The following is an 18,441-nucleotide window of genomic DNA, read 5'->3' on the forward strand; positions in this document are numbered from 1 at the left end:
CTTGAAATTAAATTACTCACAACTTTTTTCACAAACAACCTGTTGAAGGGCTTCTCACATTGGCCTCTCTGAAATTGTCATCAGTTTATGGAATTTAGGCGTAACTTCTTATTGATGTTTATCATGCCACTTCATGTGCAGTTAATTTAGAAGGTCATCAGTAAGGTACTAGTTCAGGGACATGATATGAACAGTGGGTGCAGACAATGCATGCAGGCTACAAACTGCACAGTGCAGCAAAAATCCTATGGGACTGGACAAACTATGGGAGACATATCATCAGTCTGAATGTGAGAGGAGAAAGGCTGGGCCATTTCACAGTGAATGAAAAACAGCAACATTATATAACCTGATGTTCAGTTCCTTAGATGCTTAAAGGAGGATCATCCATGTGGCTGAATCGAGATTGTGTGGATATGATTATTCCAAACCACACTTGTATTGAGTGTTAGAAACTGAAATGAAACCCTTACAAAAATAACTGCAGTTATGGGACGAGAAAGCATTTTTTACTTATTTTTAAGTACAAGTATAATAACACAATATAGTATTATATTACAATAGTACAATTATATTTTTATGCTGAAAATATTGCATTTCTGCAGTAAATACAGCAATATGTAGTGCAATACAGTTTTTGCATGTCCAAAATATTGCATTTCCTGCATATAACCTGCAAATATCTTCTCCAAAACTGGAATTTTGAGACTGAGAAAACTGCAGTTTTGACAGTTGAAGTAGTGCAGTTATTTTTTGTCAAGGAATTGTGTTTTTGGATTTAAGTTCCTGACATGTTTATTTTGGGCATTAAGTACTGTACAGGATTACTAGAAGAGCATGTTTCTTCCCACTGTCAGGTGGAACAAGCTGTTCAGAGAAATTATGAGTCAACAATAACGTTCACCTGCATGGATAACGTTCACCTGCATGAAACCACACATCTATCCTTGGCAATCTCTCCCTTCCGTTCAGGGATAATATTACAAGTGACTTTGCATAAGTAAAAAACCGAAGCCTTTCAAGTTACAGTGCAGACTGTTGACAATAGTGTAACTAGTGTAAGTGTAATAGTGTTTGTGTGATTTGGGTCAGGTTGACAGATGTGAGAAAGATTCAGTGGTTTTCAGCATCACAAATAACAGTGAACAGTCAGTTAGAGAGATGCAGGTGTCAAAAGTGTGTGGGTGTGTGTGCGTGTGTGTCTGTGTATGTGCATGGGAGGGAGTTACTGAAGCCATGGGCACCAACGGATGGGTCTGTGCGTTAGCTGGACGTGTCCTGTGGTTGCTAATCTCCCCTTGTCATCCGCTGCCATTTCCCTCACATGGCTATTCAGCCCATTAGATAAAATTGGGCACACTCAGAGGAGAGGAAGCGAAAAAATAAAAACATGACCAACATGCCACTCTGAAATGTGTGGGAGCGCAGCCACAACATCACCAGCAGTCTTCCATCTGTGCATCTCTCCTTTCCTTTTACACTTTTTTCTGAAAGTCCGGAAAACCATAAGCCTCCTGCGTTGCACAATGTGGCTCCAACGCGGGGCTGAGGAGCAGAGCTATGTGGTCAACCCGTGAAACAGATGGAGGCAAGGGGGAGGAGGGAGGAAGAGAGGCAGAGTGGAACAGTTATGAAGGAGTTATGATGATACTGCCATACGTACACCATTATGCCGGTTTCCAACACCTTAAGTCCAGTGGATCCGCAGGCCCCATTGCTTTGTCCAGCATTTCCTGTGCCCCACCCAGAAAAGCACTGACCCTTTCTACAAGGTCAGAAAAGGCTAAATATTTTACTGTCTTTCTACGTTTCTTTAGTTGCTGAGGCTCCATTTGCTATGACATACGCTGTGTGCTTTTACATTGTGGATCTCACATCAACAACAGATATGTCAGAACCAGAACTTGGCTCTCAACACTGAGTGGGCTGCTCTTGGTTTTGTTATAGATAGATAGATAGATACTTTATTGACCCCCAGGGGAAATTCAAGGTCTCAGTAGCATACAGACAACACACACACATTCACTAACAGCAGACACAACTAAGCAATAAGGACAGTAGAAGATAAAGAATATATTAAAATACAAATTATACTAACTAACACTTCTAAATCAATTCTAAAAATGGTATCCACATAGTGGTGATTAATCAATCAAGAGGTGCTTGCAATGACTGAGGAAGGGACTGAGCCTGTGATTCTCTGTGCATAGTAAGGTAAGGTAAGGTGCTCTGTGTGAGTGAGTGTCACGGTGATAGTGCAATGGTGATAGTGGTCATGGTGATAGTGCAAATGAGTAAGTCCAACAGTGCAACAGTGCAAGAATAAGTCTATATATCTATATATATATATAACTATTTTAAGAAAAGGTATAAGTGTGGCCACAGTTCAGCTGTGGCATGGAGGGAGAGGTTATGCATATGTGCTAATGTGCTAATATAGCACGCAAACAGTGAGGCAGAAAGACAGTGGTAAAAAGTGGCTAGTGGACAGACAGTATTCAAACATGGAGGGGGTGAAGAGGCAGACAGAGTATGCAGAGAAGTGCTCTTCCCTTAAGTCCTCTCCTCTTCCTTTAAGTGAAGCATTGAACAGTTCAATGGCCCTGGGGACAAATGACTTCCTCAGTCTATCTGTTGTGCAAGGCAGTGAGCAAAGTCTCCAGCTGATCAGGCTCTTCTACTTAACAATAGTGCTGTGGAGTGGGTGACACTTATTGTCCAAGATGTTGATCAGTTTGTTCAGGGTCCTTTTGTCAGATATTGAAGTGATGCACTCCAGTTCAGCTCCCACTACAGAGCCAGCTTTCCTTACCCGCCTGTCAATTCGCCCCGCATCCTTCTTCTTTGTGCTTCCTCCCCAGCATACCACTGCATAGAAGAGGACGCTGGCAACAACAGACTGGTAGAACATCCTGAGGAGGGTGCATCTGGGATCTGTGTGTCTAAAGGCTGTTGACTGAGGTTGTTGTCACCTCATTGTTCGTGATGTGGGGGAGGGGTGCAATATCCAGTGATGGAGGTGAGTGTTGCACTGGTATTGAGGGAGTGTGGGGGTGGGGGCTGGGAGATGACCACCTCCTTGATGTCCCTATCAAGGCTGCCAGTGTCGTGGACACCTCAACAGACACAGGCAAGGAGGCGTCAGGCGGGGGCAGGGCGTGAGGTGATGGTGGCTTTGGTCGTTGGGTGTCACCGGGATGCAGAACTGGAGAGGCTGGGAGGTGGGGGTAGGGCAGGCACGCAAACAAGAGCCGTGTCTGAGTCAGCTGGGGGTGGTGGACAGACCACCGCCATTGGAGCTGGAGCAGGGCAGTAAAAACCTGTTGTAGAAGTGGTTCAACTGGTTCGCCCTGTCCAGGTCCCCCTCCACAGAGCTGCTGCTCTTCTTCAGGCCAGTGATAATCTTCATGCCGTCCCATGCCTCCTTCAAGTTGTTTTCCTGCAACTTCTGTTCCACCTTCCTTCTGTAGTCCTCCTTAGCCTCCTTCAGCTTGACTTTGAGTTCCCCTTTTTTTTTTTTTTTTAAACATTTATTTATTATGGAATTTGTTCATTTTACAAATAAACAGAACAATACAAAACGGCACAATAGCACACAATAAGGCACATTATAACAGAAGAGATGCTGGATATAAAGCATAGATATAGCATATGGTTTGTACTCACACAAATTCCACTCTACAATCGTAAAGATTACATTGTATACACTTCAAAATTGCGACAAGACAAAAACAAAACTAAAAAGACCATAAATAAAAAATAAAATAAAATAAATAAATAACTAATATATATATATATATATATATATATATATATATATATATATACAGTGATGGCCAAAAGTGTTGGCACCCATGCTAAAGTTGACTGAAAAGAGGAATATAAAATCATCTTTTGGAAATAGATCTTACCCTTCACCATACCTAGAGATTGGCATGGTGTTATTTCAGTTAGCCTATTAGCTGGTTTGTTGCTCATTGAGCTCAATGCAAATCAAACTAGCTAATAGGCTAACTGAAACTAGATGTACCGCAGAGCGGTACAAAATATGACCGCCGCCCAGTCCAGCACATTTTTTCCACAAAAATAAATCACGCTGAAAGGCCTATATGATTCCAACTGTCTCACTAAATTGCATTATCCACACTCAATTCTCACTGGTATCTGCTAGACAACAATTACCAAAACATGATTAGTTCATAGGTTTCACATGTAAAATTCATTTTATACAACCCCACCCCCATCTTGCCTGTTCATAATTCTGAGAAATTCTTGAATTGTGTGCATGTGTGCGTGTACACGTTTATGTTTATGTGTGTGGGTGTGTGTGTGTGTGTGTGTGCGTGCTTGTGTGTTTGCCTGCGTATGTGTGTTTGTGCATGTGCATGCATGTGTACATATGTCTACTGTGTGAGTATGTGCCATACGTATGATTACTGTGAATGTATGTGTGTGCGTGTGTATCTGTTTATGCACATGTGTGCACATGGAATGGGTTAACATGACCCCTGGAGGCAAACATACGGAAAAAATTGGTCGTCCTAAACCCTACGGTTCTCGAGATATTCACAGAAAACTGTATCTGCCCTACCCTCCTTTCGGGGGGTGCAGTCCAGCGGGGGGGCTACAGATCAAAACGAAAAACGATGGTTCCATGCTATCCATATGGGGTTACATGCCCACCAAGTTTTGTCTACCCCGGTCTTTCAGTGTTCCAGGAATCCTTGACGGAAATTTGGACATGCGAAAAAAAAAAAAAAAAAAATCTGACTAAACCTATATGACCGCCGCTTCGCTGCGCGACGGTCATAATAACACCATGCCAATCTCTAGGTATGGTGAAGGGTATGTGATGATGTGGGGCTATTTTAATTCCAAAGGCCAAGGTAACTTTATCAGGATGCACAGTATTCTGGATCCATGAAATAACTGGCCTTTAAAAATAAAAATCTGCCTGTCTCTATGGGAATTTAACATAGGGGTGGCAATACTTATGACCCCAGTATTTTAAGGAAGAACATTTATTTATTTATGATACATTATTCATTCACTAAGAAAATTGGTGTCCTTAAAGGTTAGATATTTCCTCAATTTTCACTTAAGGCATTAAGATCAATTTCCAAAAGATGATTTTATATTCCTCTTTTCAGTCAACTTTAGCATGGGGGCCATCACTGTATATATATATATATATTATAATATAAACAACTTAGTCCTATTTGTCATCCATCCAACCATCTACATCCATATTGTTATTCTCAAGGAATTTATAGAAAATATTCCATATTTTCCAAAACTTGTCAAGTTTGTTCTTTGTTGAGTAGCTTATCTTCTCTAAAGCAAAATAAAAGGTCATTCCCCTCAACCATTGTGCTGTGGCACAAGGTGTGTCTGATTTCCAAGAGCAAGCAATACATCTTTTGGCTTCTAAGAAACAAATATCCAGCAAAGACTTTACTCTTTGGGTGGTAATGAAGCCCTCTGGGTAGAGATTTAATATGCATAATTTAGGTTCAAGAGGAACTTCCTCACCAATGATTTGGCTAGCCAGGTCTAACACTCTCCTCCAAAATGATAGTATCTGTGGACATTCCCAGATACAATGAAATAAGTGTAATTTAGCTGGAGTTATATACAATCTAGTTAGTCATTTATACTGCAGTAGTTTTGAGTTTGTGTTGATAGATTGGGTCTGAGCCCTGAGACATGCATCTGACCATTCCTCCTCTGTTAAATCCTCTTCTGTTAAATCCAAGTCCGTTCTCCATGCTTGTAGTAAGCGTTCAGATGACTCTTTAGACTTACTAACAAACAGCTTATACAATAATGAAATCTGGCCCCTGGCATGTAAAAAAGCCAAAGTGTAGTCTTCTAGGAAAGATAGGGGAGGAGGTTTCATACCATTGCTCAGTTTGGAGAGGATGAAGCTCCTCAGTTGCAAATATTTTAAAAAGTGCTTCGCAGGAATCCCATATTTTGACTTAAGCTCTTCAAATGACATAAGAACCAAGTTATCATTGTAGAGGTCAGCTATTTTGGCTATACCCGTAGAAGCCCAGATTTTGAACCCTGAATCTGCTCTACCAGGTATGAAGTCATCACTACCAAAAATTGGAGAGAATTGGTATAGTTTATTAGTTTCTCCCAGATATGCAAGAGCGTTGTGCCAAACCGTTGAGAAAGGGGTTTTTAGTATGTTTAATTAGTTTTTGTTTGTTTGCAGAGTATATATAAAGGTTTAAAGGAATGTTAACTAAATGAGATTCTATTAAAACCCAGGCAGGAGGAAGATCCCTCTCAAAATAAAACATTGCTGCTCTAATTTGAGCTGCCCAGTAATACCATTCTAGATTAAGAAGTTGTAGACCACCTCTATCATATGGTAAGTATAATAGGGAAAGTCTGAGCCTGGGGCGCTTGTTATTCCAAATAAAGTCTGAGAAGAGTTTTTTAAGTACATTAAAGAGTGAAGGAGGGGGAGCAAGTGGAATAGATGGAAACAAGTACAAATATTTAGGTAGGATAGACATTTTCAAGACATTTATTCGTCCAATCATAGAGATCGGTAAATTTGTCCATCTATTTATAAGGTGAGTAACCTTATCTGTTAAGGAGTTGTAGTTATTAGGCACAATTTTGTCAATGATAGGGGCTATCTTCACACCTAGGTAAGAGAAACCTTTTAGGGAAATCGACTTTGAGTTCCCCTTGCACACGCCTCAGCTCTGCCATGTCCCCCTCTCTGAACGCCATCTTTTTCCTGTACTGTATCTTGAAGTGATTGGTCTTGCTGAAGTGACTTATACAGCTTTTTTTGTTTTTGTTTAACAGTTTTGCCTGAAGGCCCACCACCTAACACTGCTAGGATCACCACCTGACCTAACACTGTGAAGATGTCTGTTACACTGGCACTTTCTTTGGATCACACAAAGCTGTCATTCTTTCTCAATCCCAACTGATTTATTCACTCTAGCAAAACCTACACTCGACCCCTTTCTGTCTCACTCATATTAATCTGCCTGGGATTCATTAGGTTGCCTGTCTTTCAGGTTAAGGTCAGGGCACTATATCTCATCCTATTCATGTTTTACATGAATGCTACAGTGTATGGTTGATTATGTTGTGACGCATTAAACAGAACTATGCATTTTCTAGCACCATATATTGAGACAATTGGACTCAAACAGAACCATTTATGAAGCACACTTACTGTACCACAGACTATCATCCATTTTGATTCAGTATGGAATTATGAACTATCTTAACTGATTAAATCAAATCTGTTTAAATCTGAAAAAAAGAAAACTCAGATGTAAAATCTAGATTATCTATCGCATGTAATTTGAACCAGAGCCATGGTCTGAACCATTCTAAAGCAATTGTTATAATGAAATACAAGGAAGTTTATTGTCACATGCATATAGTTACTGGAAGTAAGAAATGCAGTGAAATTATGTCTGGTGTCAGCCTATTTGTGCATTTAGGGGGGGGGGGGGGGGGGCACCAACAAGGAGCACCCAAGAAAGGTGGGGGAGGATTGGGATTGGGGGGGGGGGGGGGCACCAACAAGGAGCACCCAAGAGCAACAGGGGCAAGGAAAAACTCCCTTACCAAGGAAGAAACCTTGGACAGATCCACGGCTCAAGGGGCTGGTGTGTGTGTTGGGGGGATGACAGGGGAGTGGAGCGGGAGGGGAGTGGAGCAGTGACTGTGTGTGTAGTGTGTGTGTGGGTAGGTGGGGGCAGTGTGCTGTATGTAGAGGATGTGTACATGGAATCCCTATATCTCTGCCAGTGGATAACGGCAAAAGGGAGATTTGCATGAATAACTGACAGAGTATACCTCCCACGAATAGCTGCACGATTAGATATTAGATGCAGGAAATTCATTTTCAAGTCTGTTAGCTCTTTTACCATTTGTATTTATTTGTAACACTCTCTTCTTGTTTATTGCATTTTGCTGTTCATTTACATATTTTAGTCATTTTATTTATTTATGTTTTACTTTACTTAATTTTCATTTTTTATTCATATTTTAGTTTTTCTTATTCTATTCTGAGATGTATGTATTGATTGTTGTTTTAATTCTCCTCCTCACATTTTTATGTGCTACCATTTTGTTATGCACAGAAGCTATATGGACATTTCTAAGTGACCCCTAGACATTTCCATTCCACTCCATTATAGGCAGTTTTCAGATTATATTATGTGCTTACATAATTGCAAAAGGGTTCTCCAATGTTTTCTCAGTTAGCATTTTAAAATTATATCAGATTAGTAAACAGAATGTGCCTTTGGAACATTGGATAAATGATTGCTGATAATAATGTAGATATTGCATTAAAGATCAACTATTTCTTTCTACAACAGTCAAAAACCCTTTTGCAATTATGTAAGCACATAATGTAGTCTGAAAACTGCTGCCCTGATAAAAAAAAAACAATGCAACTGATCTCAGCTGGTATTCTGTCTATAAGTGGCATGGAAATTTCTAAGTGACCCCAAACTTTTTACCGGTAGTGTACATATATATACACAGTTAGGAACCAAATTATTCATACCCCTGGCAAATATTGATTTAATGTTGACCAGTATGTTTGTTCTCACTGAAAATGACACTGCCACATGGCTAAAGGTTGTAAGACAATGTGGTAGAAACATGGAATCAAAAAAAGACAACATTTTAGAGTGGCCCAGCCAGAGTCCAGACCTCAATCCATCAAAAAAGTGAGCACAAGGCCAGAGTGATGGCAAATAATCGTTCCTGCCTGAAAACCCGGATAGATGTTTAAAAGGTGTGGTCTACAATCATTGTGGAGACACGGAAAGGCATGGTAGGTATTATAAGAACCACTTTGAGAGCTGTGAATGCAAATAAATATTTTTCTATTGATTATTTAAAAAGGATATGAATAATTTTGGACAATAATTTTGGCCATTTTTCATAAAAAGTTGCAAAAGATGAAAACGCTTCTTTTTTGATTCCATGTCTCTCCCACATTGTCTTACAACCTTTTGGCATGTGGCAGTGTCACTTTCAGTCAGAACAAACATATTGGTCAAGAGAAAAACAACATTTAATCAACATTTGTCAGGGGTGTGAATAATTTTGTTCCTAACTGTATATCGGTGTATATAGATACAGATAAATTCTATTTGATTTGATGAATGGTCACTATTTCATTTTCTACTGTCCATTAATTATTAAAATAATCCTGAGTGATAAGAATTGTTTGCCATATAAATTTGTCTATTCCAACTCTAGATTGTCTAAGCCTTTCACACAATCGAACCGTCATCATGCCTAGAGTACCTTTTAACCAATCAAATGTCATTGATGCCTTCCCTTACAGAAATGTCAGGTTTCTTGCGGCAAGGTCATATTTTTACATGCAAATTAGGTTTCTGGCAAACAGTTGCGGTTAACTTTTGGTAATGTTGCAGCAAATTTGCAGCAATATCATTATGCAAACTAGAGAATGTAATTCCAGGGAATTACGAGTGCATGAAAATGAAACTAGGACAGACAGCATAGCCAGAGACTTTCTAATGTGGAGAAAAATACTCAAAAAATACTCCATAGGAATGCATGGGGCTAGTTTGTCACGCCAATATGGCCATTGTCTACACATATCCCACCCCTTCCCCGGCAAAACGTCGACATGTGAATACATTGAGCCAATCATGTGGTGTGATGTGAATACATTGAGCCAATCATATGGTGTGTTGTGAAGACATCGTGCCAATCATGTGTTGTGATCTCGCAGCTGGAGCAAGATTGGTGTCTTGAAGCCTTGTGCACGCGCATTTCTGCCGAAATGGATGCCCTACGAGTGCCCAAAAAGCGTTGTCAAATGGCCGCCGAGTGGAGGGACTTGCCTAAAAGGACTTTGGCATAGCTTAATAAAAGTTGATAGTTTAGAAGTAGACAGTTTAAAAGTTGAATGTAGATAGTTTAAAAGTTGTTAATAGACAGATAGTTGAATTGATGTTGATACACATAGTTTCATGAATGTTGAAAGTCTAAAAATGAAATGTAGGTAGTTTAAAAGTTGTTGATAGACTGATAGTTTAATGCATATTGATAGACAAATAGTTTAAAGGCTCTATATAGGTAGATAGTTGAGGATAACTGACAATTGAAATGGCTCTAATGTTTGCTAGCACTTATGCTAACTATGTTAACAACGTTAATTATGCTAACAAAGTTACTTAGCTAACTTAGCTCATGTTTTCTAGCAGTTTTGTTAAAAATGCTAACAATGCTAACATGCTAACTATTCTAACCATGTGACTTAGCTAACTTAGATAATCATTTGTAGCAGCTTTGCTAAAAAAATTAGCATGCTAACTATGCTAACGATTTTAACATGCTAACCATGTGACTCAGCTAACTTAGCTAATCATTTTTAGCAGTTATGCTAAAATGCTAATTATGCTAACAATGCTAATGATTTTAACTAGCTAATGAGGACTTTTATTTTGAAATAGTTGAAGGCAGAGGATACAGTTGATGGGAGTCATAGTTGACTAACAGTTACAACAGTTACAACAGTTGAACAGTTGACAGTAGTTGAACAGTTAAAAAGTTGGATAGTTTAAAGGGACTTTTATTTTGAAACAGTTGTGGGCACAGGAAGCAGTTAAACAGGATCTGTAGTCTTAATACAGCCGTATTGTATGCTTAAAGACTGAGACAGCCTGAGACAGTGGCTGCAGATGGCCTGAACACCTGGCATAGGATTCTAATGAAAATGCACTCTACTGTTATCCGATTTATTCTTATTAGAGGGCATGAAAATGCACCCTACTGTTATCCAATTTCTTCTTATTAGAGTGCATGAAAATGCAATCTACTGTTATCCGATTTCTTATTCTTATTTTTCTTCTACGTATTTGTGCGTTTAATTCAGCTTCAACCGTTTGACGTAGAAACTTTGTTCAAACTGCGTTGCGTAGGTCTTACTTAGGTGACTTCAGCTATGTATTTTTCAACTTTGTAACTTTTATACTTTTTGAACTATTAATTAAAAACGACAAAAAAATTCCCCATAGACTTAACATTGGCGATTATGACATCACAGTAGGGCACTTAGAATCCTATGCCAAGTGTTCCGGCCAGAGCCATATGGTTCCGGCCACCTCCAGCAACTGTCTGTCTCAGGCTTTAAGCATACAATCTGGCTCTCTTAAGACTACAGATCCTTTTCAACTGTTTCCTCTGTCCACAACTGTTTCAAAATAAAAGTCTCCACTACAATAATTCCCTATTAAATAATTTAACCATTTAAACTATCCAACTATTTAACTGTTCAACTATTCCAACTGTCAGTTATCATCAACTATGCCTCTAGCCTACTATATTAAACCACCACCTACCTAGCAACCAATTTAGCAACCATTGAAATTAAGCATCTGTCAGTTTCCATAGCAACCAAGATGATTATACTAGCAAACCACTGTAGTAACTCCTTTATTTCTGATAGTAGCCACCATGGACACCCTAGCAACAACCTAGCAACGACTTCAAGTACCCTAGCAACAGCCTAGCAACCACATTCACAGTTAAAACCTAGCAACCAGCATAGCAACCACCATAACTACTCTAGCAACAGTCATTTGTCATCAACTTTGACTTCCGTCAACTGTTTCCTCTCCCCACAACTGTTTCAAAATAAAAGTCTTCACTGCTATAATCCCCTATTAAATTATTTAACCATTTAAACTATCCAACGTTTTAACTGTTCAACTATTCCAACTGTCAGTTGTCATCAACTATGACTCCCGTCAACGGTTTCCTCTGCCCAAAGCTGTTTCAAAATAAAAGTCCTCACTACAATAATTCCCTATGAAATATTTGAACCAATCCAACTGTCAGTTGTCATCAGCTATGACTCCCGCCAATTGTGTCCTCTGCCCACAACTGTTTGGCAACCTGGGCTTTTCAGTCAACTAGTGTGATCAACTCCCAATCTACATTCAACTTTTAAACTGTCTACTTTTAAAGTATCAACTTTTATTAAGCTGTGCAACCACCATGTCTGTCCTAGCGTCATTTTCATGCACTCGTAATTCCCTGGAATTACATTCTCTAGTTATTTTTCTTCTACGTATTTGTGCGTTTAATTCAGCTTCAACCGTTTGACGTAGAAACTTCGTTTAAACTGTGTTGCGTAGGTCTTACTTAGGTGACTTCAGCTATGTATTTTTCAACTTTGTAACATTTATACTTTTTGAACTATAAATTAAAAACTACTAAAAATTTCCCCATAGACTTAACATTGGCGATTATGACATCACAGTAGGGCACTTAGAATCCTATGCCAAGTGTTCCGGCCACCTCCAGCAACTGTCTGTCTCAGGCTTTAAGCATACAATCTGGCTCTATTAAGACTACAGATCCTGTTTAACTGCTTCCTCTGCCCACAACTGTTTCAAAATAAAAGTCTCCACTACAATAATTCCCTATTAAATAATTTGACCATTTAAACTATCCAACTATTTAACTTTTCAACTATTCCAACTGTCAGTTATCATCAACTATGCCTCTAACCTACTATATTAAACCACCACCTACCTAGCAACCAATTTAGCAACCATTGAAATTAAGCATCTATGTCAGTTTCCATAGCAACCACATGATTATACTAGCAAACCACTGTAGTAACTCTTTTATTTCTGATAGTAGCTACCATGGACACCCTAGCAACAACCTAGAAACGACTTCAAGTACCCTAGTAACAGCCTAGCAACCACATTCACAGTTAAAACCTAGCAACCAACATTAACTTAGCAACCAGCATAGCAACCACCATAACTACTCTAGCAACAGTCAGTTGTCATCAACTTTGACTCCCGTCAACTGTTTCTTCTGCCCACAACTGTTTTAAAGTAAAACTCCTCACTACAATAATTCCATTTTAAATAATTTAACCATTTTAACTATCCAACTATTTAACTGTTCAGCCTTTCAAACTGTCAGTTGTCATCAACTATGACTCCCGCCAACTGTTTCCTCTGCCAACAACTTCAACTTCAAAATAAGTCCTCAATACAATAATTTGCTATAAAATAATTTAACTATTTAAACTATTTAACTGTTCAGCCATTCCAACTCTCAGTTGTAATCAACTATGACTCCTGCCAACTGTTTCCTCTGCCCACAACTGTTTCAAAATAAAAGTCCTCAGTACAATAATTCCCTGTTAAATAATTTAACCATTTAAACTTTCCAACTTTTTAACTGTTCAACTATTCCAACTGTGAGTTGTCATCAAGTATAACTCCCGCCAACTGTTTCCTCTGTCCTCAACTGTTTCAAAATAAAAGTTGTCACTACAATAATTCTATATTAAATAATTTAACCATTTTAACTATCCAACTATTTAACTGTTCAGCCATTCCAACTCTCAGTTGTAATCAACTATGACTCCTGCCAACTGTTTCCTCTGCCCACAACTGTTTCAAAATAAAAGTCCTCACTATAATAATTCCCTATTAAACAACCTAACCATTTTTACTATCCGACTATTTAACTGTTCAGCCATTCCAACTGTCAGTTGTCATCAACTATGACTCCCCACCAAACTTTTTTCTCTATCTGACCTCCATCTTTTTACTTGGATTATATTTTAAACAATATTCAACAATATTTTATTCAGCAACCATTTTTGCATTTTCATGCACTCGTAATTCCCTGGAATTACATTCTCTAGTTGCTCTATTGTGATGTCATAATCTAATGTTAAGTCAATGGGGAAATTTTAGTAGTTTTTAATTAATATTTTAAAAAGTATAAAAGTTACAAAAATGAAAAATACATAGCTGAAGTCACATAAGTAAGACCTACGCAACGCAGTTTGAATGAAGTTTCTAAGTTAAACGGTTGAAGCTGTATTAAACGCACAAAAAGCGTGAGAAGAATAATAATATTAAGAAAAAATGCACTCTAATTAGGGTTGTCACCAGAAGTTCACTGGAAGTTTGCCATTATTAGCTAAGTGTGATGGCAAATCACTTGCGAACACATTTGCCACATTTGCCTAGTGGCAAACTTCTCATTGTTACCAGAACTTTGCTGGAAGTTTGCCTCTAGCGGCCAACATTGGCAAACTTCTGGCGATATTTTCTAGTGAACTCATTTGTTTCCCACAAATCACCCACAAGTTTGCTGCAAATCTGCCGCAAACATTTAATTTTTGTAAGGGTTATAATGTTGAATTCACAAAGACGATTTCAAATGCAAAAGACCTTTCACATTACAGACATGACACTTCCTTGTCATACAGAATTTTAAAAGTTAGGTTTATTCTTTGACAAAAAAAACATCCATCCAACAAACAATAAAAAACAATAAATATGACTGCACTAACATCTGATCCACAAGAGTATCACCAACTCGTCAGTAAGGGTATATGCACACACCACAAACACATAACTGTGCTTGGCTCATTCTCATCAGGTTATCATACCCTGGCCCCTCCCACGAGTGTGGGCAGCAGAGTAGTGTTCGGATGGTAGGGGTAAGGCAGGGAGACCGCGGGGTGCAGGGAGGGCGGGGGGGAGGGGATGATGTGAGACGAGTGGTTGTAGGATAGGAAAGGGGCAGGGCCCAGTGAGTAGGAGTCCATGTGCTGCTCGGAGACCGGTCCCCTGGATAGGTGGGCATAGAAGTCCGTCTCGGACAGGCAGCCTCGCTTGCCCTTCCTGCTCTTGCTGGACACTTTGCGGTTGCGCGTCTGGATTCCGTCCTTCTTCATGGTCAGAGGTCTGTTCACCTAGAAACCACACACGTTTGAAAAACAGTTACGTTTGTATTTCTCATTTCTTTTCCTCTTTTACATCACATGCAGGTGGGGATCATGGCAAACCTTCACGATGATACAAAAGCAAATACATTCAATTTATATTTAATAATGGAAGGAGATGTCAATCAATAATATTATACTTTCTTGGGGCAAGTTTAATGGACCAAGTAGAGAAAAGTCCTTGTTTCTATTCTGCAGTCTTCTAACTCAAATTTTCTGAATTCTACATTTGGAAGACAGTTAGGATGCTCACATTGTGGAGTTTGAAGTAGAGGCCACAGGCGTTGCATACCGGCTCGCCACTGGCATTGCGTCTCCACAGGGTTGTGGTGCTGGTGTGGCAGTTGGCACACTGAGTGCCCACCCTCTTGCTCACAACCTAGAGTGATGAGGGAGATGTAATGAGTTACAGGCACTAACACAAGACTATTTACTTTTACATTACTACACAGAGGATACATACTACACACTTAGGGACTTTTTGTGAAATGTGAAACTTTCAGGATGGCTTTCTTGGAGCACAGTGAAACATCGTCAAAAGTACTCTTTTTCCCTGACACTTGACAGTGAATAATAATGAATATGAACAAAAGAGATGCAGACCTTCCAACCAACATGTGAAAATCCTATTAATCATAATCATTAAGAACTTTACCAGTCTCTTTTTGGGTCGAATGAGAGGTCGGTTCTGTCCATTCATTTTGTGGTACAGTCCGCAGGCATTGCAGAGGTAGTGGCCTGTACCATCTCGCCTCCAGAGTGGGGTGGCAGTGGCCCCACAATTCACACACTCCCTTGCCTCTGTCACAGGAAAGAAAACACACAGAATTCAAAATTCACAGATAGTACACAATGTCCCTTTACCACTTCAATCCCATAATAAACGGCTGATACAATTACATTATTTTTTATTGAGATTGTGTGTATTGTTATATCTATATAGCTGTATTGAAACCCTTTGTTTTGCACCAGAGAGACCATTAGGCTTACCTGGAGGATAGAAGGCCATCTTGTTGCGCATTTTGGGGGAGAAGGAGGAAGGCAGGTACATGGCAGCGCTGCTGTGGTCTTGTGGAGAAGTCATGTACGCGGTGTAGTGCGTGGGAGCGTACGGGTGAGACTGTGGAGAGTGGCCATAGCCCCCGGCTGTTGCCGGGCCGACCAGGTGGGGATCGTGGAGACGGGCAGCCTCCTCAGCCCCTTCCTGGGGAGTCAGTCTCTCCCCTTTCACACACTCCTGGAGCCGGAGGTTCTCCTTGAAGTCCTGGCCGGGGCCGGGGGGCTCCATTCTCAGACACTTGAGGGAGGAGAGAGGGGCAGTTGTGGGGAGGAGTGATGGGGAGAGGTGCTGGCTCGGGTGGAAAGAGGCTTTGGAGAAAGGGTTGCTGTGCCAGGAGGAAGAGGAGGAGGACGGTGGGGGATAGGAGGTAGTCGGAGTTTGCCCTGCTGAGCCATCTAACCAGGAGATGTTGTTCAGGAAGGGAGGGGAGGTGTACACCTGCCGAACTGTTAGGGAAGGTGAAAATGCAGAGGCACAACTTGTTTAGAACTAGTGCATCGTTTATTTGAATCAATATTTAGGGCAATGAACCAGAGGTCATTTAGCAAGAATCTTCACTAAATCTTTTTCAGTAACTTCAGCTAAACTGTATTATACTAAATAGCATATTTTACTGTACTCTCACTCACTCACTCATTCACTCACAGTCATTTATAGTCTAATTTTGTTTACTTCATCAATGTCAAGGTAGAGTAAAGGTCAATAAGTAAAATTTTGTATCTGTGCATATTTGTACATATTAGAGTGAGTGTACTTTTCAGCCGTATCGTGTCGTGTCAGTGTTTGGGACTGACGTTGCCTGACCTGGACTGTGTCTGTATGATGGCGTGTGTCGACTGTGGGCTGAGCTGGTGAATAGGGACGGCAGCACACTGAGGTCAGATTCCACGGCAGAGAACGACGGCTCCTCTTCAGGTGGAGGCAGAAACGCTGACTCCAAGGAGAAGGCTGCCAAGGCCTCGGGGGGCAGGAACGCCGGGGACAACCAGCGTGACTGCGGCTCCATTGAGGTGTCCATCATTGCTGCTGCACAGCCAAACATGAACACCAGTGATGCAGTGAGAATGACGGTTCAAATGGTCAAATATTATGCAGTCACAGAGCCATATGACTAGGGCAGAGCATTACATTTGTTTTTCCACAAATGTGAGGATGAAATATGGAAATGTAGATGGGGCTTTTTATTCTTCCAACATAAAAAAATAACAATCAACCTAGATTCTCTATTTTGGAATTTCATAAGGAAATACATTTTGATATAAATATCGGTCATTGATCCTTCATTTGCATATCTGTGCCAAGGTTAGAGCTAACAGTCTGATACGGAGGACAAGGATATGTTTGTAAAGAAGGGCATATAAGCTGATCACAAGTGCCTGCTACTGCAGAGAACCATTCAACTCTTGAGTGGAGTTAAATCACTCACAACCACTACAAAGACAGGTATGATGTACTGAAGATGTGACTGTAGCTACAGGTCTCTGAATGAAACAAATGCACTTTCTCCTTTTGTCATTTCATTAGTTCAGTACTTAATTAGTGTAATGACACTATGGAACTCTGTACTGTATTAAACTGAACTTGCATATCTAAAATTTGGATAAAAAAAATGGATTTCCTCAACTAAGTGCCATTAAGTATATTACATACACTACAATAAATAAACAATGATGACATACAATTATTGTTGCCTTACTAAGGACCTTCTTTTAGCATTTGTTTACTTTTACGTATGTATCAAATGTACTTTGAAAGGGGTAGGTTTGAAAATGTGCACCCAGCTATCCAACACTTAATTTGTAGTAGATTGTGGCATATGCAGCAATCATATGCAGCACTTACCTGTATATGGAGTCTTGTATCTCTCTGAAGCAGATGTAGATTAGTAGAGGAAGGGGAGAGATACCATGTGGCACAGCGGGTGAGGGATAACTGACAGTGAGTTGCACTTGCTAAGGTTAGAAACAGGGTACAAAGGGAGGGCTCAACTTTAGAGGGTCAACTTCAGAAAACACACTTTGAAAGACACACCTCCTACACCAGTTATTCTGAGTGTCAGGAAGTGCATGTCAGAGGCATCTCACAGAGAAAGAATTACTTCTAGTCTTCCACAAGTTCCATCATTCCTGTTTCTGCTTTTAACACTGTAGAGAGTAGTAGAAGTCTTGGTGGTCAACATCGATTTTAGCACTTTAGCACAGCTTTGTGATATCAGTTTGATTCCAATTGTCTGGTTAATTCTTGCACTATGTAACCAGTTAGACACAAACAAAGACATGCTCAACATTTCTTGAATTTCCTAACAATCAAGTTTTGATTTACAAATAGGATCACATCAGTAAATACACATTCAACTCAGGACCTTAAAATAGATAAGTTGGTAGTAAGGTTAGCTACAGAGCTACAAAATTCTAGCAATTCAAGGACTTCAGTTCAGATTTTAGTGCAGCATCATTATAATAACATAAAGTCATAAACCTATTAGACATATTGATATTTCATGTCAGTCACTTCACACGAATGAAAGAAACATTTATGTTTGTGTCAATTAAAACAAACAATTCAGGAATGGCAG

General features: G+C 39.8%; 1 protein-coding gene across 1 annotated transcript; it reads right to left on the bottom strand.

Annotated features, from left to right (window-relative positions):
* Positions 1-14,286: 14,286 nt before the first annotated feature.
* gata1b (GATA binding protein 1b) lies at positions 14,287-18,069 on the bottom strand. The gene is made up of 6 exons (XM_042097928.1): positions 17,709-18,069; positions 16,671-16,892; positions 15,797-16,312; positions 15,462-15,607; positions 15,060-15,185; positions 14,287-14,776 (listed from the first exon to the last, which is right to left on the bottom strand). Exons 2-6 carry the CDS (start codon positions 16,885-16,887, stop codon positions 14,465-14,467), a joined length of 1,317 nt encoding a protein of 438 aa, XP_041953862.1. The 5' UTR covers positions 16,888-16,892; positions 17,709-18,069; the 3' UTR covers positions 14,287-14,464.
* Between the last annotated feature and the right edge of the window lie 372 nt (positions 18,070-18,441).

The sequence above is a fragment of the Alosa sapidissima genome, chromosome 7 (assembly GCF_018492685.1).
Source record: "Alosa sapidissima isolate fAloSap1 chromosome 7, fAloSap1.pri, whole genome shotgun sequence".
NCBI lineage: Eukaryota > Metazoa > Chordata > Actinopteri > Clupeiformes > Clupeidae > Alosa > Alosa sapidissima.